Raw genomic sequence first — 20,542 nt, 5'->3', positions numbered from 1 at the left:
TTGTCAGTCTTTGTTTGCCTGAGTTCTTCATTTCACTTCAAGTTTCAATGATTAGCTGATAAATTTTAGGTTGATGATTGGTTTTGCTTGGCATTTTGCAGGTGTCATCCCAATGACTCTTATTGCTGTTGACAAGTCTGTTGTTCGTCTAATTTTTATTCTTAATCTGAATTTCTCTGATTACTATTAAGAGTTTCTCTATGTAGTACATGCACACACACACACACACACACACAGAAATACTCAGCCATTTAAAAAAAAGGATGAGATCTTGCCTTTTTTAACAACACGGACAGACCTAGAAGTTATTATGCTAAATGAAGTAAGTCAGACTGAGAAAGACAAATACGATATAATTTCACTCAAATGTGGAATCTAAAAAACTGTAACAAATGAATGAATAAATAGAAAGCAGAATCAGACCTGTAAATATGGAGGACAAACTGGGGTTGCCAGAAGGAAGGGGAGGGGATGGACAAAATGGGTGAAGGGGAGAGGGAGGTACAGGCTTGCAGTTATGGAATGAATAAGTCACGGGAATAAAAGGCACAACATAGCCAATGGTGTTGTAATAGCATTGTATGGGGACACATGGTAGCCACACTTGTGGTGAGCAGAGCATAACCTAAAGAGAAGTTGAATCACTATGTCATACACCTGAAACTAATGTAACATGGCATGTCAACTATACTGAAATTTTAAAAATTATAAAAACAACAACAACAAAAAGAGTTTCTCTTTCTTTTCCCCTGAAATTTCACTACAACATGACTAAGGGTTATTTTATTTTATTCGTAGTGCTCAAGATTCATTGTTTATTGGAATTTAAAGATTCACAATTTTTACCAATTCTGGAAGATTCTCAACTTTATTACTTTGCCTTTCCCCCAGTCTATTTTCTCCTTTTAGAATTCCTATTATATGTGCATATGTGCCTGACTCTCTCACTTTTTTTCTTTATGTCTCTAGCCATTCTCTCATATCTGTATCTCTTAATCTCTCCATGATGAATTTTATGTAATTGTCTCAAGCCTGTCTTCCAGTTCGCTAATTCCTTACTCCATTGTATCTAATCTTTTGTTTAACACACTCATTAAGTTTTTAGTTTCATTCTTATGTTTTCATTTCCAGAAGGTCTATTTGGTTCTTTTTAAAAATTGTTTTTCTTTTCTTAGGTGTTTATTTTTTTCGTCTCTTTAACTCACTAAAGTCTAATATATTTATGGTATTTTATGATTGTTCTGTCATCTTAAGTTTTGGGGGAGCTAATAATCCTGCTTATTTTACCTACTAAGTCTCATTGATGAAGGATCATTTCCTATAGTGTTTTGTAAGTTTGTATTGTGAAGTCTTCAGGAAGGTTTGTTTTTCTCTGTGGGAATTCTATATGGCCTGAGCTGTGGAGTCATTCTGCTACAGCAGGTTTGCATTTGTTTCTGCTAGGTTGCCCAGGTATATCACCAACCAGAAATTATTATTGTGAAGTGGAAAACTAGAAAAGGAAGATTGATGAATGTGCATGCCTGTTGAAGAGCACTCTCCCAAAAGAATGGCTCTCGGCTCCCTTTCCCCCACATGGGATTTGTGACCATGAATGATTAGGAAATCCCATGCTTTCTCCAAATGAAGCTGGTTCTCTTCGCGTCCTTAGAGCCTGAGTCAGGATCGGCTGAAGGAGGACTTTCCTATAGACTTCCCCTTAACAGCCCTGAACACGAAGGGCCAGACTAGCCCGGAAAATTTCAGAGTTCCAAAGGACTTGGGGAGAAAAGTCCATTCTGGGTCACTGATCTAAAGGCTACAGATATCTAAAGCCAAACAATTCTGCCAAACAGAACTCTGCTTTTGATCCCTGAATTTGAATTTTGACTCAGAAAACTTGCCACTTTCATTGACTTTCAAAGAGGAAGTACTTTTGTTTTCTGCTTTCCAAAGTGGGTTTGGTTGGTTTTTCTTTAGTGACAAAGCCCATTGCAACATGTTCCCATTACTTGACAAGAAAGGAGAACATAGAAATGAGAGCAGAAGTTGGCTCCTCTTTACTCATCAGCCTTGTGATGAAGATACCACATAAAATGAGGGACCATGAGGAAGAGAATCCTCATAAAAGTGAGGTAACTGATAGATCTGATTGAAATGCTAAAACAGCCCAACAATGAAGGCTACTCCGTACATCTAGTGGGCACCTTATTTCATGTCTGAGGTAGGATTGCTAAGGCCACTGAACCCACAAAGCAAAGCAAATTCTTTAAAAGAAAATATGCCAACAAAATTTTCCCCCCTCTTGATAGATTGAGTGATCATGCTAAGACACACAGTCCTGGCTTGGCCAGGCAAGACCAAAAAAGACCTGAGGGCCTAGTCTTTCTCAGCCTAGAATCAGCCCACATACATTAGTCTCTGTTTTGAAGTTTAGATTTTCTTAGGAGGAAACCTCCCGAAAAACCTATGCCTCTATCAACAGGTAAGTGGTTAAAGAAATTGGGGTGCATGCTTACAATGGACACCTATGTAGCCACTAAAGATAATGAGGCCAATTTTTATATGCTGATATGAAACGATTCATTAAACTATTAAATTTTAAAAAGCAGGCAGAAAATGATATGTATAAAATACTCCAACTTGTATAAACACACACACACAATTTTTGACAGAATATACCAGAAAGTATTGATATTAGTTTCTGTAAAGAATAAAATATAAAATCTGGGATAGAAAAGAGACAAATTTCTTATATTTTATTGTATACCTTTTGTAATTGAAAAAATCTTACATGTTTATATACATTTTCTTCACTCTTCTGCTCCCCCTAAAAGAGCTCACTTAGCAGAATTTCTCCTTTCCAAGTAGGGAGTGGCTCAAAATGTGTTCTAAAGAACACTAGTTCCATGAGATGCAAATACAAATTTTGAAAGAGAATATGCTGACTTTCCCAAATATGTTTGGAAAACACTGGGTTAAACCAAGTTAGGCAGTTTTTTTCAACTATAGGACTTGTCAGAGCTTTTAATGTTCTCTATAAACTAAGAGGGGAATAGAATATATTGATGTCCCCAGACTCACTTGACCACAAATCCCTTCCTTAAATTTTAATTCCATTAGAGTTAACATACAGTTATAACTGTATGTTATATAGCAGTATAACATACAGTGTTATATTGATTTCAGGTGTACAATATAGTGATTCAAAATTCTCTACATTACTCAGTGCTCATCAAGATGAGTGTACTCTTAATCCCCTTCATCTATTTCAACCATCCCCCCACCCACCTCCCCACTGGTAACCACCAGTCTATTCTCTAGAGTTAAGACTCTGTTTCTTGGTTTGTCTCTGTTTTTCCTTTATTCGTGTGTCTTGTTTCTTAAATTCCACATATGAGTGAAATCATATGGTATTTATCTTTCTCTGACTTATTTTGCTTAGTATTATACTCTCTAGATCCATCCATGTTGTTGCAAATGGCAAGATTCCTTCCTTTTTATAGCTGAATAATATTCCATTGTACATATCTTCTTTATCCATTCATCTATCATTAAACACTAGGCTGCTCCTATAATTTGACCATTGTAAATTATGCTGCAATAAACATAGGGGTGCGTATATCCTCTCGAATTAGTGTTTTCATATTCTTTGAGTAAATACCTGGTAATATGATTACTGGATTATATGGTAGTTATATTTTTAATTTTTTGAGGAATATCCATACTGTTTTCCACAGTGGCTGCACTAGCTTGCATTCTCACCAACAGCACACAAGGGTTCCTACTTCTCCACATCCTCACCAATACTTGTTATTTCTTGTGTTTTTAATTTTAGCCATTCTGAAAGGTGTAAGGTGATATCTCATTGTAGTTTTGATTTTTATTTCCCTGATGATGAGTGATGTTGAGCATGTTTTCATGTGTCTGTTGGCCATCTGTATGTCTTCTTCGGAGAAAAATTGGAATGACACAGAGAAGATTAACACAGCTGCTGCACAAATCCCTTTTTTTGAGGAGCATCTCATGGAACTGATGATCTATGGAACATACTTTGGGAATTGCAGGGCCTAGAATGAATCTAAGAAACTAATCAGCCCCCAATTCCTCTGTCTCCAGGGTTCTTCCAAACTGAAAGTGACCCAAGGTGTACTTAACATTGTTAGACCACTCTAAATAAAGGGAGAGCTGTCTTGAGCAACCCCCATCCACATTCAGCATAATCAGACCATGGTTATCCTAATATGAACACTGACACCTTAATAATAAATAAATAATGCTTAATAAATAATAAATAAATGCTTAATTAGTTCCTTATTCTGGCGCTGGGATCATGATCAAGTTCTTGTCCAAGCTAGCATTATTTGGATGAGTTGAGGGATGTGAATGCCTGATGTAGGTCAGAAAAGAAGAGCATTGTTCTTTTTAGCTTGTGAGAAATAATGGTGTTTAATCACCTTATATTTCTGAGGCCCAATTTTGTTCTTGGTACTTCTTTCTACTCAGAGAGCTCTGAGGTTGGCCATCTGCCCATTCACCTGGTTCTCAAACCTCGGATTCCTCTGTTTTTATGAGCCTGCCCTAATATCATCTCTTTGCAAGTACAGCTGGTTCTTGAGTGGTGATTGATCTTATCCTGATGTTCTCTCAGGCTGCGTGCCACCAAATACTTTATTTTTAACCAAAACGTCCCAGTTTCAGTCTTGGGTTTTTTTTGTGACTATTTTGTTATGACTGAGAAAATTTTATTTTCCAATTGAAAAACTAACTGACTGGAAAGCCATACATAAATATGCATTCTGCCCTAATAAAGGGAACAAGCAGACCCACCGAAACAGTAGCGGTTGTCAGAAGAGGAACACAGAACTAGGAATCCGAAAACCTGGCTCCAGGTTCAGATTCTGCCACTTATTATCTGTATGAATTCTGTCGAATTATCCAGTCTTCCACTTTTTAAGTCTTTGTTTTAATTCCAGTTAGTTAACATACAGTGCAACATGAGTTTCAGGTGCACAATACAGTGATTCAACACTTCTGCACAATACCAGGTCTTAATCACAAGCGCACTCCTTAATCCCCCTCACCTATGTCACCCATCCCCCCACCCGCCTCCCCTCTGGTAACCATCAGTTTGTTCTCTAGAGTTAAGAGTCTGTTTCTGGGTTGTCTCTTTCCAGTCTTCCACTTTTGAAATGCAGATTAAATGTTGGCAGGTAATGTACGTGACAGTGTGGTATACATGCTATGTTCACCTATCCAGTGGTCAGAATTATGTGTAGTCAAACTGGGGCCCCATCGTTGACCACCCGTGAGAGTGTGAGAAATTCTCTTAACCTCCCTAAAAACTTCATTCCCTCATTTGTGAAATGGAGGAAGTAAGAGGACCTGACGCACAGGGCTGTTGTGCAGACCAATGGGCTAATGTATGGAAAGTGCTTAGCTCATAAAAAGCACTCAATAAACATTAGTTGTTGTTGTGACTATTATCGTTATGTCTTCCAACGGCTATAGTCACATCAACTGAGTAGATATATGATAGGTAGGATGTGGGGCTTCTGGTAACATATACCTACAGCCTGGGCTGAAGGGCCAAGGTTTGCCGAGAATATGCTGGCAGATTGGCTTTTGTTCTCCTTCCTCCCCCGTTACAAAAAGCAAGATGTTTATAGGAGGCGGGGAACCTCTGGCAAAGCCCCAAAGTGACTCCCGCCTCAAGAAAGGGGACTGGGTTTTTGGTCTCCCTATCACTGCCACCTTAGATGAAGTCATGCCCGTGGTCAGTCCTTTATTTGAAGGTCTCCACAGAGTCTCCCTCCAGGAACTGAGAGGCTGGGCTACCTCTCATCCCAGAGATGTTATCACCATGCCATCTGTGGGGCCAACAAGTCCCTGGCACCAAAAGCTAAACGGCTTTCTCTTCCCAGGACTTCAGATGGGAGTCAGTAGCCCCAAAGTTTATTGAGATGAGGCAGGTCATGTATATGAGTGAAGTGGACAGTGTATGTCCTGTCTTAGGACGCATCTGCCACCCAGGCTCTCTCCACTGTGGCCAAGTAGGAATTGGGTGGGTTTTTATCAGATTTTCAAATTTTTCAAAAATGGTCAGAAATCAAAAGTTCTATGCAATTTTTCTCTTTTTAAATACTGGCAACAATGTCTAAAATAATAATGATTAAAAAAGCACCGTGTAGGCCAAACAAACATATCTCTGAGTCAATCCATCCCACTCATAAGCTGTCTTCAGCCATGGACCACCAGTTTGTGACTCTGCTCTAAGGTGTCCTTAACCGCATTCTACACAGACAAAATATGCTCACCAGAATAGGGAAAATGGAGAGACCATGAGGGTCTAAGCCTTCTGTTCAATATTATCTGTTTATAAGAGACCTGGCTATGGGAAATCTAATTCCTGCATGCGAGATTGTTGTCCTTTTCTTTTCCTGTCCTAACACCTGGCAAAACTGATTGAGGCAATAGTGTGAAAACCATTCTTTTAAAAGATTTTATTTATTTATTTGAGAGAGAGAGAGCAGGAACAGGGAGAGGGGCAGAGGGAGAGACAGACTTCCCGCCGAGCAGGGAGCCCAACAGAGAGCTCAATCCCAGGACCCTGGGATCACCACCTGAGCCAAAGGCAAACGCTTAACAGACTGAGGCACCCAGTTGCCCCATGTGAAAACCATTTTTATTTCAGGCAGTATCAGAAGAGAAATCTTGATCTCATGTAATTTTAATCAAGTTTCTCATGAAGCCAATCTGTCATGTGCATATATTAATATACCTCAGATTTAATAGTATTATCTCAGATGATTCAAGAATTTGGGGAGACTTAAATGTCAAAATAACCATCATCTAGTTAGTAAGGCAAAATTACAAAATCACGTCTTCATGTACACTTTCCCTAGGCATAAATGCTTAAGGCATTTTTTTAATAACAAGCCTACAATATTAAATAACAGTACCACCCTTCATCCATACTTTTCCTACCAGTCTGTGAGCTCTCAGAGGACCTGGGTCTGATTTTTTTTGCATTGCTGCTACTATTGGGCATCATGCATGGCACTGAGAATTTTTGAATATACCTATATATGGAGGAATAAATGAAGAGTGGAAGGAATGGCTGGATGAATGCCAAATTCCAATTAGGGCTACTTGTAGAATTGAGGATCTTAGTTTCCTCCAATTTTGCTTTTTGAAAGACAGACTCATAAAGCACAAATCTGGACAAACTACTTATTTGGCTCCGGCACAGTTGAGGGCAGTTTAGTTTAAGTGAAAAAACACAATCTTTGGACCCAAATGTTAATTTTAGTTGCCAAAAGATCTTTTCACTAGCTGTATGTCCTCCAGCAAATTACTTATCCCAAGGTTTCTTTGGATGAAAACAGCAGAGTTTTCCTCCCCCTCAAGTTATTATGCGGACTAAAAGAGAGTATTTGTAATGTGTGTGTGTGTGTGTGTGTGTGTGTGTGTGTGTGTGTGTGTAAACAAATCAGTTTATTTAAACCCAAAACAAATCAGTTTATTTAAAATACAAATGTTGCCCCAGATATATTCTTTTAATGCTGACTTCTGTCTGGTGAGCATTTACATTGAATGACAAATTTTCTACTGAAGGATATTTTTCATTTAAAATACACTGCTTACCTATTTCTAAGAAGACTGGCAGCAACGTACAAGGTTAACAGCCATACATGACTCACATTCTTGGGTCCCATTGCTGCTGCCCACGTGACCCCCAGCAACCATGCTGCAGACTGGCACTACCAGATTAAAGCATACTAACTTCCTAGAAAAGTTTTCAGGAGAAGAGAAATAAATACTAGCCAAGTGAGCTTGGAAGCCACTGGGGCATTTTATTCTCAGTGGCCACTTGAGTTACTTCTTTGGCTCTGGTTAAAGGGACAAGCGGGAGTGGGGGAAATGCTTGGCTTCTCGGGTCTTGGTGTTGAGAACAGATATGAGTGCGAGGAAGTCCCCAAACACTGGCTAGTGCCGCCGGAAGTCTGTTTGACTCGTGAGTGTGGTTCATCTGTGCCGAAAAGGCCCGCCCCACGATTATCTCAGCCTAGTCGCTTCCAGGGCCAGGCAGGTTTGGTCAGCATTAGGGGCATGAGTGTGCCGGCTGCTGCTGACCACAGAGTTGGGAGACACTCTGAGAAAAGGAGCGAGCCAAAAAGAACAAGAGGAAAGGGTCTGATGGGCTTTCTGGTCTAGTATTCTCCTGGTGAGTGTTCAGTTATCTAGTGGAAGCCGTCTGTGCAGGGGGAGCTAGAAGGCAAGCAAATATTACTCAGTGAAATCGATCTTGCGTAAACCGAAAAGCTGTGCTTCATCACCAGCCTGTGTCACTGACCTCTGAGAAAGGAGGCAAATGGGGCTGAAGAGGATGTTTCCCTAGGTCATTGGAAGCTTTGGTGAAAAAGCATAAGTGTTGGGTATTTTTCTGAACCAGAGTGACCACATGTGTTGTCACCAGAAAATGCACTTGTCTTGGCGCAAAATCCCAGAACTACAGAAAGATTCCCAGATGAGCTTCATCCTCAGTCCTTTCTCCGCAGCCCGATGCATCTGGTTTACAGTGTGGGTAGGGTAGATGGGTAGATGGGTAAGAGACAGCTGTTGGGTCTCCAAGTCCTTCAACACTTCCGGACAGCCCTTCACTTGTAGCGTGCAGATTGGGAAAACTGGTGTCCCAACCCCACATTCCGTGGGACCTCACTGGTCTCCCTGAATATTGCCATGAATTCTTGGGGGTGTTGGTTGTCTTGGATGACCTCTCACTCCATCCAGTGTGTAATGGTTAAAAGCACAGGCCTCCGAATAAGACAGACCTGGGATCAAATCCAGGTTCTGTCTCCTTTGTTTTTATTACATAACCCTGGAGAACTTGCTTGGCCTCTCTCAGCCTCCATTTGCTCATCCATAAAGTGGAGATAGTGATCCTGTCCTCTTCTCCCAGGGTGAGTGGACATTGGTAGGATGAAGTGATACAGGTAAAGCACTTCGCCTGGGACCGGGCACAGAGAGTGTCCCCAGTGTTTGTATTTCTTTACCCATACTGCCCTAAACAGATGAGTACAGACACTAAACATTTCATGCAGCCTTAGCTCCAAAGTCCATGACAGTACTGGCCAAGAAGCCCTTTCAACTGTTCTTTCAGTATCCATTAATTCTGAGAACACTGAACTACAGAAGGCATGTACTATACAAGACATGTTATCCTTTCCTTCTTTGGACAATGTCTGATGAGCACAGAGAATCGCAGACCCCTTGCAATAATCACAAGGTCCCCTGGTGATCCCTGGCCTCACATTGCATGCATTTGCAAACATTTTCTAAAGAATCCTTGGCCTTTATTAACTACTGCTTTCGCAAAGGGCTCAGTTTTTACATACTGACTAAACAGATACTTGTTCAGTGTCTATCATACACTGTGTACCGTGTTAAGAACATCTTAGTTTGCACTTTAAAGGAGGTAACAGATACCCAAGAGATTTGAGAATGGTCAAATGAAATAAAATCTATGGGCTTATGATTCTCCCCATCCCAGCATTTGTTTGTGATAATCACTTTACCTCTTTAGGTTTTATATTGTGTCCAGTAATCAGCTTGTCATAGCGGTCATGGCTCAACTGGGAACTTCCCAGCAGCCCAGCTGAGATTTCTTAAAAATTACACCTCCCATTTCTCACATCCTACCCCCTGTTTCTATTGAAAAGAAATTTACACAGGGTTTTTCCCCCCCTGCTTATGTTTAGATATTTTAAGATTTTATTTTTTATTTATTTGACAGAGAGAGACACAGCGAGAGAGGGAGCACAAGCAGGGGGAGTGGGAGAGGGAGAAGCAGGCCCCCCGCTGAGCAGGGAGCCCAATGCGGGGCTTGATCCCAGGACCCTGGGATCACGACCCGAGCCGAAGGCAGACGCTTAACGACTGAGCCACCCAGGCGCCCCTATGTTTAGATATTTTAATATATTCCATCAGATATTGTTTGAGGATGGAATATAAAGAAGCATGAGCTGCTGCGGTGGACATTACAGTCTTGGTAGGGTGATCCGAGGCAAGGTGTTATGTAACGAAATGCTGTTGTAAAGACATAGCAGAAGAAGCAGAAGAGGTCTCTGAGGGCTTAAGTTGTCAAAGGAAAGCCCCACAGAAAAGGTAGGATTTTAGGTCAGTGTCAAGAATACATTGAGTTTGGTTGCAGAAAGGGACAGACAGAGAAGGGACATTCTGCTAGAAGGTAGAGCATGAGCTGGTGTGCAGGGTGGGAATGAGTGTCATGAGCTCAAAGGACTCAAAGTGACTGGGATGCCAGGGTGGCTGATGCAGATTTATGCTGGAGAATACTGGGCATAAAGTGGATGGGGTCACGAGACAAGACCCTGGAGAGCCCTGAGTACCAGGGGGAGGGGCTTGTGCTGCCATTTCCCGAGTAATGGCTGGGGGAGCAGTGTGATGAGTCGTGCTCCCTCTGGCATGGTCACTGAGTGGGGAGACCCTGGGGGTGGGGATGCTGGTTGGGGGCTGCAGAAAAAGCCTCCAAATATTTGGGAATGGCTGGCTATGGGTGGTAAAGGGAGAGAAGAGGAAGGAATACCAAATGATTCCAGAATGTTTGCCCTGGGTGATTGAGAATGACTAGTCACCAGTCCGTCTTTCGTAGGAATTCTGCCTTTCAAATGTCCTTCTTGCTTTTCCACGGAAATTCTTTCTCCCATTCCTGCCATGCATGGCACCTGAGAAGAGCAACAGTATTTGCCCTCTCCTCTTTTCTAGTGTGGCTTTCCCACCAAAAGCGTTAAAACCTCACCAACTATGAAAGGACCCAGCTTTGGAGAGGAATCATGAGTAGGCAAAACAACCTGAAGCTCTTGTCAGCTTCCCACTTCCCCTCTTCTGCAAATTTTGATCCTATGACTAGGAATGAAACAGCAACTATTTCTAGTATCTGTCACAGATGTGGTTTTCTCCCTGTTTTTATTGCCAGTCAGTGAGTCAGCGGTTAAGTTCATGAGTCCCTTTGTCTTAACATATTCACCCTAAATTGGGGGTTTCCTTTTGAGTTTATACTAAAAGCAACAATATCCTGCACTTGCCATTGCCCTTTGTTGTTTAAATAGTGCTTTCATTATTGTTTCCCATTTGAACCTTTACTAAACTATCCTACGAAACAAGCTTGGCTGGTATCATTATTATCCTTTAATAGGTGATCAAGCTGATACTGAGAAGTGTCATTTACACAGACACCGGCTGTCATACCTGGAAATAGCACCTAGAATCTCGTTATTTAGTTCCCTCCAATATACTAGATGCTGTTACAGAGACAAAGACGTTTCATACAGGATCTTGAGTACCTTATAAAATTGGGAAAACTGGGCATAGATACGTACACAGTTAAAGTACATCCTGTGCCTGAGTACCCCACTAGATGGCAATAGAAGCAATGAGCAGAAGGTACAGGATGACTTACCCCGTCGTAATGCGATGCACGAATATGGGAGGATTGTGTCCATTTCTGGGTTCTGTGTTTTAAGAGGGATGCTGACAACCCAGAGCTTGACCGGGTGAAACTCACCAGGAATCAAAGATGAAGGAACAGGCATCCAGGAAAGAGAACTCAGAGAGGACCTCACACTCCCACCATTTATTGGAAGGCCTGGCATGTGGAAGAGGCTTATGCTTTATGGCCCCAAGAATGGGCCTAACAGACAGAAATTACAGGAGAGAGGATTCCAACTTCATGTAAGGAAAGACTCCCTAGCCACTGGAACAATAAAAAATATAAAGAACAAGCTGCCCGATGTGGTAATGAGCTCCCTATGTCTCACAGTAATCCAACACAGACCAGATGAACACCTATTTAGGATGTTGTAGGGAAAATGCCTATATCTATCAGACCAAGTATGGTTGCCGTTGAGTTCAGGACCAGTGTAGTGTTGAGGCTGAGGAGAGAGCATTGTGCTGGGTTTGAGACCACAGGCTCTGGAGACTCCATGGTGCTCACCCTTGGAACCCATCCACAGGGCTGTGAAGAAGCCAGGCCACATGGAGAGGCCATTTGTAGGTGCTTTGGCCAACACTCCAGCCAAGGCATCAGCTGACAGCCAATATCAACCACTAAACACATGAACGTGTTAGCCTTCAGATCATTCTAATCCTCCAACTTTGAACCATCACACTTGATACCAAATGGAGCAGAGATGAGATGCTCTGCCCAGCCTTGCCCAAATTCCAGATTCGCAAGCAAAATAAATGTTATCATTTTAAGCCACTAAGTTTGGGGGGTAGTTACGTAGTGCTGGGTAACTGGGACACAATGTTTATGCAATATTCTAAATTGCCACCGATCTTCAAGGCAACTTACAGGTGCTGAGTCAAGTAGAAGGTGGTTTTATTTGCAGAAAGGGGGTTGGTGGGTTGGGCTGATGAGAGAAGAGAAAGTTTGGTGAAGCTATTGGGCGAATATGAATGAGAGATGAATGAGGAGCTTTGGGGGCACAGTGAAGGGCACAGTGAGAACTAGATCCATGATTGGTAATAACCTCCCTCCCCTACATGGTTCTGTGAGTTTTCTAACTCCCCTGGAGAAGGAAGCTAAATTGAGCAGATGCCAGATCCTGACGAGAAGGTGGAAGAGAACTTGGAGGTGTGTAGATGGCCGGCATAGGAGGAGGGGGTGGTGGACTTGGGAAACACAACACCTAAGGAAACAGAATGAAACAAAGTAGGCCAGCATATTGTTTGCTGTTGGTCTGGAAAGGAATCTTAGAGATTGTTTTCTAGATAAGGAGACCAAGATCCGGCACTTGGAAAACAACTAAGCACTAATTGTATAGTACGGACGGTACAGTTGAATTTCCGAGAACACAGGTTAGGTGTGGCGAAAGTATGAATGGATGATGGGCCATTCAGCTTTCAACAGCTTTCCAGATAGTGGGACGAGAAAATTGAGACAAGCTGGATATGATAATAGGCTCTTTCTGTATCTAAGAAGGGGAAAGGTTGGGCAGTTTGTTTAAAGGTTAGGGCAGGGAATCATGTTGGAAATTCTCTCAGTAATACCATGAAGGACAGTTCTCTCATTTTGGAAGGGGAAGAATTACACCGGGCACAAAGAAGGAAACCAGAGTGGGTGACAATTACGCAGCGATCTGGCTGTGGCACTTCAGGATATCCAAGCTCTGCTTCCCTGGTGCTTGGATGCAGGTGGGAAGAGGCAGGCAAGGGATGATACCAGAAGGTGGTATCATCATCACCTCATTGCCTTTCTGGCTATAATAAATATATTTTAAAATTAAAAAGCAATGATGTAAATCTGGGCTGAAATCTTCCGAGTGGCGATTTCAAATGAAGGTCACTGGAGTCCCCACACTGTTCATTTCTCCTCCTTCCTTTCCTGTAGAGCACCGCATCAGTCATCCTCCTGAGGAAAGAATAAAAAAACAATTTCAGCATCTAGGGTGGAAGAAGAGAGTGTTAATCATTGTGAAATTTGACAGGGCGGAGGCCTCCCTGAACCCGCTGGGGCCATTTAAAGCTTTTCTGCTCCCTCTAGACTAGCACAGGCGCACGCGCATCAGACCTCAAAAGAGGGAAGACGCTTATATAGAAAGCAGTAATACGTCAGGACTGGCCCATGTCTGGATGTGTCTCCTCTTACCCCCAGTTGTCTAGATCAGGTCATGTCAGCTGTCAGTAACATTTCATTCCTCTTTTCAGAAGATGCAGTCAAAATGCCAGTTAGCGTAGAAGTTGTGCATGGTTCGGTTAATTGGCTTGAAATTAAAAAGAAAGACACCAATGTGGTGGTGGTTTTAATTCAGATAGTTACTAAAATAGATAGGGATTCTAGAAAAAAAATTAGGTCATTTCTAAGTGGAATTGATAGGCCATGAAATGGACCCAGGTGATATTTTTGAATAAGGAAAAGGGAACATGTTACTACTACCCCTTTAGTTAAGATTCCCTGTAGGGTCTGGGGCCCAGCCTGTGCATGTGTGTTGTGTAGCCCAAGAGCTCCCCTCAAGATGTCAAGCCCACCTACTTAACCCTACTGTCTAGCAAGTGGAACTAAGATGAGGCAATACGTCTTAGAACTGGGGATTACAGAAGCTGTTGAAAGATCAAGATAATTTCTCTGCCTTTAGGGAGGAATAATCTAAAATCATTCTATATGTATTAAATTATTGTTCATAAATTATATTTCTATGAAAGACCTCACAGAGGCACCCAGGGGGAAGCTATTTAGAATTAATTCATCGCTGTCAGGAAATTGTTCACATGTAACCTCTCATACTTCAGGCTCAGATTTCCCTTTTCATCCTTTTGTGGAGAGACACACAGTGGCTGGTTATTATCTTCCTGATAAGAAGCATCCACCTTCTTAATCTCTTTTTCCTTACGTATATTTGCTTCTGAAACCTTTCCTCATATGCCCTTAAACAATATTCATTGCCTGATGTTGAGCCCTTCCTGAAATCGGTTGCTCTTTCATTATGAAACCCAAGCTGGCTGTGTATTCTGGAAAAAGTTTGGCCAATTCAACACACAAAGAGCTATGATTTAATGATCCTATGTTCCAGAACTCACTCCTCCAGGACCACACTCACTCTTTAAACCACAGCATGAGGATGGCTGTTGGCCATTTATTGCCTTGTTACTTTCCTACCAGACTTGCACGTGACTCTTCTGTCTTTCCCAATAACACTCAGTCCCTCACCAAATGTTTCCTTCATGGCCAGGATTAAATGGTTTTGACTGGTTGTTCAATGAGTGTATAGGACCCATTTTCTAAACATTAGGAACTACGTGGTGCTACAGCCAAAATGTTTGCGTCGCCCCCCCGCCCCAAAATTCATTTGCTAAAAACCTAATGCCCACAGTGATGGCATTAGAGGTGGGCCTTTGCGAGGTGACTAGGTCATGAGGGTGGAGCCCTCATGAATGGGATTAGCAGCCTTTTAAAAGACTTTCAAGAGAGCTCGCTTGCCCCTTCTGCTCTGTGAGGCTGCAACAGAGAAGTCTGCAACCCGGAAGAGCACCCTCACCCAACCACGCGGCATCCATCCTGATCTTGGACCTCCAGCCTCCAGAACTATGAGAAATAAATATCCATTGTGTATAAGCCACCCAGTCTGTGGTATTTTATAGTGGTACAAACAGACTAAAACACATGGTTAAAAAGAAAAAAAAGATAAGCAATGAAAAGTTTTCTTCCAGCCCTGGCCATCTAGCTGCCCCTCCCCCCCACCACAGAGTCCAACCCCATCTCCTACTCTTTTAGGTTCATAAAGACGGCTCATGCATATAAAAAGAAATACATATAACGTGTTTTGAATACAATTGGCAGTGTGCCTTAACACTGCTCTGCATCTTTTCTTAAAAATTAAGAATACCTATGGGCGCTCTTTCCCTCTGGGACACACAGACCTCCCTCATTCTATGATATAGCAGCAGAGCACTCTACTGAAGGGATGTACCATAAGATATTCATCCCAACCATTTCTGAATACTGATCCCATTCTCCACAGTACCCTCTACAGCTGAAGACTGTGGAAGACTCACGATCGCACTTCTTCACTGTACACCTGTTTGCGCAGTGCTTCCTGTGAGCACAGCTCCGTGCTTGGTGCCAGAGGGAGTACAAGCAGCAGTGAGTTTGGCAGTCTCTGCTCCCTCGGAAAGGACAGCCTCCACAGGGACAAAAGACACGGGGATGAGGAGGGCTTGATTGCCAAGTCTCTCCCCCTCCCAGTTTGCCTCTCTTTGCTTGCACATCAGGCCCTCTTTCCCATGGCCTTGTATGTGGTACCTGTGGCCCTTCCACTTGTCGGATGTGCATCTGATTGTGAGCCCCAAACGGCTTGCGCTGGCAACTTCTAGAGCAGAGCTTGCCAGCTCCCCTCCAGGGGCCAGGAAGGAGAGCCACAGGAGTGCAGTGAAGTGACTGAGCCCACACAGGCTCTGTTTAAAGGGAGTGGCCGACCCCTACTCTGCCCCAGGATATTATTTCCTTGAGGCTGCTAGATCTTCTGATTGATTAAAAAGAACCAGCGGGTAAAAAGTACATGGGATCTTTCTGTGTTATTTCTTACAACCTCAAGGGAATCTACCACTGCCTCAAAATAAAAAGTTTGATTTAAACTAAGAGCCAGAACCCTGGATCAGTGTGTAAAACTACCCGATTGACAAGTGGGGAAAGAATAACACTGCCGGCACCCAGCAAAACTCATCTGTAAGCCATTTTGCTATCTGTGCTTGGCTGGATCCTTATAATTTGATTTGCATGAAGTCGGAGGCAGCCCAATCCGTGCATTTGCTTTAAACATATTTCTTATTCCTGCGACTTTCCATTGTCTTCAACAGTGGCCTTCTCCACTTAGTTACTGAGCTTCCTCTCATTCCAGGTCCTTGGATGTGGCTCTGTCGCCCAAGCTGTCCTCAGTCGAGGTCTCTTTGGAGGAATTATCACTATCAATGTTGGATTTGCCATGGCAGTTGCAATGGCCATTTATGTGACTGGGGGTGTCTCTGGTAAGTAATAGAAATAATAGTGGCCATTCATTCAGCCATTCCAATGTGCTAGAACAGTGTTGGGGGCTTCACATACCCCAGTTTATTTGGATCCCAACAACCCTGCAAGAATATGTATTTAATTCTGTTTTTATAGATGTTAAAATCAAAATGGCCAACAAACAGTAAATGACTTGTACAAAAGCAACATTTAGCAAGAGACAAGAGATGAGGGTTAGGATTCATAACTGGCTGATTTTTTTTTTAAGATTTTATTTATTTATTTGAGAGAGAGAGTGAGTGAGCATGAGTGGGGTGAGGGGCAGAGGGAAAGGGGGAAGCAGACTCCTTGCTGAGCAGGGAGCCCAATGAGGGGCTTGATCCCAGGACCCTGAGATCATGAGCTGAGCCAAAAGCAGACACTTAACCCACTGAGCCACCCAGGCACCCCTGACCTGGCTGATTCTTAAATCGAACCACTGCATCCTGTTCTTCATCCATCAGTATGATCTTTCGCCTATTTCTACCCCATGCTTGGAAGTCATTCCCAGAGACCCTGTGCAGAGCCCAGTGAAGATCACTCCAACAGAGACAAGTCCCTGGACCTTTACCCACAATAATCAGAAAAGTCTAGGCCACTTGCAAAATGGCTGGTGCTTTCGTGGAAGTGCAGGTCTCGTCGAGCAGTGCTCTTGGTCGAATTCTGCCCCGAGTGGGGGGCTGATTAGAACCCATTCACAAAGTTCTGAGAAGCAAAATGAAATGATGCTACTTAATGCAGTCTGGGAACTCAGGAGAGGTCTGTGGAAATGATGCAGTTCTCAAAGGTGCTCAGAATCTTTCAGCAGCCCGGTCAGAACACTAAGGCAAGCCTGCTGGGCCTGAGGGAAGAAAGGGAAGCCTGCGCGGGGCCCTGTGCGGCCTGCCGTGCATACTCTGTCCCCTTTCTCTACAGTAGCGCTCTGCCGCAGGGGTTCCTGTCTCCATGCCACCAAGAAACCTGGAGCTCCGAGTAATTAAGAAAATGGCGAGTCCCCCCAGCTGGTAAAGAAGCAGAGCAAAGACGTGACCTAGGTCTACGTGACAGCAAAACTCCTGTCCCCACCATTACGCAGTGTTTGCAATGGTCTATTATGGGAAGGGCGTGACATTACAAGCAGGGTCTTTGGGCAGAACAGTCCTGGCAGAGGAACCTGCAGTCAAGCCGGCTGGCTTGGTGACAGATGCTGCCACTGGAACACTGAAGAATGGTTGCCCAGACCCCCTGGGAGCCCCGTTGGGCTGGGCACCTGGAACAGTCATCTGCTGGCTGCCACTTTTCTGTAGCGCATAGACTCAGATCCTGCGGCGGTCCAGGTTAGAGATGGCTATGTGTGTGGTTTGTTTGGTATGAGCAGTATTTATGTTCACACTCTTGTCAAGTCTTTGCTGTGATCCCAGCACTGTAGTGCCTACCTAAACACCAGAGTAGGCAGGGGACCATCCTAACTATAGTGCAGGCCTTGACAGCAAACAGATCATAGGCGTGGCCTAAAGCAAGCTTGCAAGATGCCCCACAGCGGCCCCCTCTGGCTCCCACTACGTTCACACAAGGCTGGTGGCCACAAACTGGGGAATATAAATGTGGGCGTATTTTTTAGGTAGAGACACGGTTTTGGAATATTTCACCTGCATAACACCCTGAATTGAACATCATCACATATTTATTCAGAAGAAATGGGTCCCAGACCCTACCAGTGTAGGTAATAGCTTTCATCACCAATGTGGCCCATGTCTGTTTACATTTATTGATATACTCGGGGATTTGGGCAATCAACATAGAAAAAAAGGGCAAAGACCAGCAGGAAGAGGAAGAGAAGGTGAGAGATGGCGTGAAGTCTTCCCATCTGGGCCCTGACTGGGTTTAAGCCCCTGTGCTCAGAAGGGTGAGAGCTAGAGCCTGTGGGACTATTTCTACTGGAGGTTCTTTCCAGATGAGGGTTAAGAGCCGACCTGTTCACGAGAGTCTGTGAGACCCCAAAATATAAGTAGAGCAGTTTCTGAGCCTGGCTGATACAAGGCAGCATTGGGCTGGAAAGGAAGCTTATCCTCCCATCTCTGGAACCTAGCGCTGTTCAGCTCCTTGAGGACTGGTGGCTTTGGGAATGCACAGAGACCACACACCAGGCCACCGTTAACACCCAGGCAGACATCAGTATTGGTTTCAGCAGCCACAATAATGGGACAGGAAGACTGTGCGGGGGGGGGGGGGGGAGGTGACTTTCTCCTTTGGCCGCAGCTAACATACTGGTTTGCGAGCACATAGGAGGCCCTCTTTGAGGATTCCAAAAATAACCATTGTACAATGGGCATAAGATCCCATTTTGTGGTCACAGACTGGTGAAGTCAACTGACATCTGGTTTTGCAATATACAACATTACCTTCCTGGAAGGAAGTTATCACACTGTTCTTCCTTGTGAACATGCCCGTGGTCTGCCCCTCAAATCTTGCCGATCAGAACTCACGACTCCCCCATTAATGATGCAACATCCAACATTAAGTGTTTACGCTGCCTCCTTGTATGGTGGCTGTTTGTGATGTAACATTGTTTAAGCCATATAAATTCTCGAAAAAGCAAGAGGGCTTTGCATCATGATAAATAAAATATTAAGGTTGTCTCTATCGCAGAATGGTCTGTGAGTATGGGGAAGGAGGAGACTTGCCTAGAACAGCACCTTGAAAGTGTTCATTCTGCTCACGTAAGACTTTCATCTCGGGCCAGGCAGGCTCCAGCTCCACCCTGGGCTCTTCTTATGAATCATCTGATCTTCATAACAACCTGGACAGAGCCAAGACTTGAGGGCGGCGCTCCCCGAGTCCAGCACTTGTGTTCTTTCCACTACACTGCTCTGCTTTGTCCGGCAATAAGCCAGGCTGAGCACTCATCCCTGCAAGGAGAAATCTTCCTGTTGCTTTGTAAGGCACCCTCCCAGACACACCTCTCTGATTCCCAAACAACTGTCCCTCTCAGCAGGCCTTCATAGTCCGAGCTACCCTTGAATAAAGGCCTCTGACGACTTACTGACTCATCTTTCAGATTTGAACACCTCCTGCGTGGCTTGCATTGTTTAAAGTCCGAGACGAAGAATGAGCACCCTGCCTCAAGGTGCTTATGAGGGGCTACAAACTAGAAACCTACCGTAGGAGGTTTTATTTTGGAAGAGGAGCTTGCCAAACACATAACTCTCAAATTGATGGACTCGTCTGAGGGGAGGTGTTTTTGATTGAGGCTGATTTCTTATGGGCCCTTGTCCTTTCACAATGGATCTCTCTGCGCAGGCTGGGTGGCAGCTCCTCTCCAAATAGCCTCTGGGAATAGAGAAACAGGACTGGCTTCGGGAACTTTCCATTGCCTGTGTACTCCTCTCTCCTAACCCCTGTTCCCAGCTTGCCTAGTAAGTGGTGCTCCTGCTGGTCTCCAGAATTGTGGCTTTCTTAGATTTAAAAGTAAAACAAACCAGTTGAGGTGTTTGTAAGGCTTCAGGAAATCACCCATACTTTGATATATTGGCATTTTCTTGCTCATATTAGCCGCTAAGTGGCAGGGGCAGGTGAAGAAAGGACCCTTGTGGCTTAGCCAGCAGTGAGAACCACTCCCTGCCAGCCCACTTTGGTTTAGAGACGCAAAAAGAGCATTGCTTTCTTCACAGGGGGAGGCTTTCCAGAAGCAGGCTGACCTATAGGTTCTGTAGAGAATCAAATGGTGAAGTTTCTTCTTCTCTCCTCTTCCTTCTCCTCCTTCATCATCATCATTATCATCTCTTGTTCACAACTATGTCCCCACCCCAAAGGTCCACATTTCAATGTGGTCACATTGACAGTGACTCTAATTCACCCTCCACACAAAGTGTACCCTTCAAATGAACATCTTTCATTTTTAGGAACTAAGCCCATATGCACTCAAAGATGATATTTGAAATGTTTGTGGTTTTTTTTTTTTTTCTGCCCACTAAGGCAGGGAAGGCTTATAAACATGGTGAAGGAGGTCTGGAAGTGGTATAA

The 20,542-nt window shown here is 43.6% G+C and overlaps 1 protein-coding gene and 1 long non-coding RNA gene across 4 annotated transcripts in view; one reads left to right on the top strand and one right to left on the bottom strand.

The window, feature by feature from the left end:
• Positions 1-20,542, top strand: part of AQP9 (aquaporin 9) — a 43,973-nt gene that overhangs the window by 11,802 nt on the left and 11,629 nt on the right. For both annotated transcript variants that reach the window (XM_036107028.2, XM_036107027.2), the window contains exon 2: positions 16,395-16,521. In XM_036107028.2, the coding sequence (XP_035962921.1) occupies positions 16,479-16,521 (43 nt within the window). In that variant the 5' untranslated portion in view covers positions 16,395-16,478. The remainder of the gene's footprint in view (positions 1-16,394; positions 16,522-20,542) is intronic.
• LOC144382887 (uncharacterized) overlaps positions 13,288-20,542 on the bottom strand; it is a 114,932-nt gene continuing 107,677 nt past the window's right edge. For both annotated transcript variants that reach the window (XR_013450464.1, XR_013450463.1), the window contains one exon: positions 13,288-13,411. This is a non-coding gene — a long non-coding RNA (uncharacterized LOC144382887). The remainder of the gene's footprint in view (positions 13,412-20,542) is intronic.

Source organism: Halichoerus grypus, chromosome 8 (genome assembly GCF_964656455.1).
Source record: "Halichoerus grypus chromosome 8, mHalGry1.hap1.1, whole genome shotgun sequence".
Taxonomy (NCBI): Eukaryota; Metazoa; Chordata; class Mammalia; order Carnivora; family Phocidae; genus Halichoerus; species Halichoerus grypus.
The sequence above is the reverse complement of the archived record's forward strand: the minus strand, read 5'-3'. Positions and strand labels throughout refer to the sequence as shown.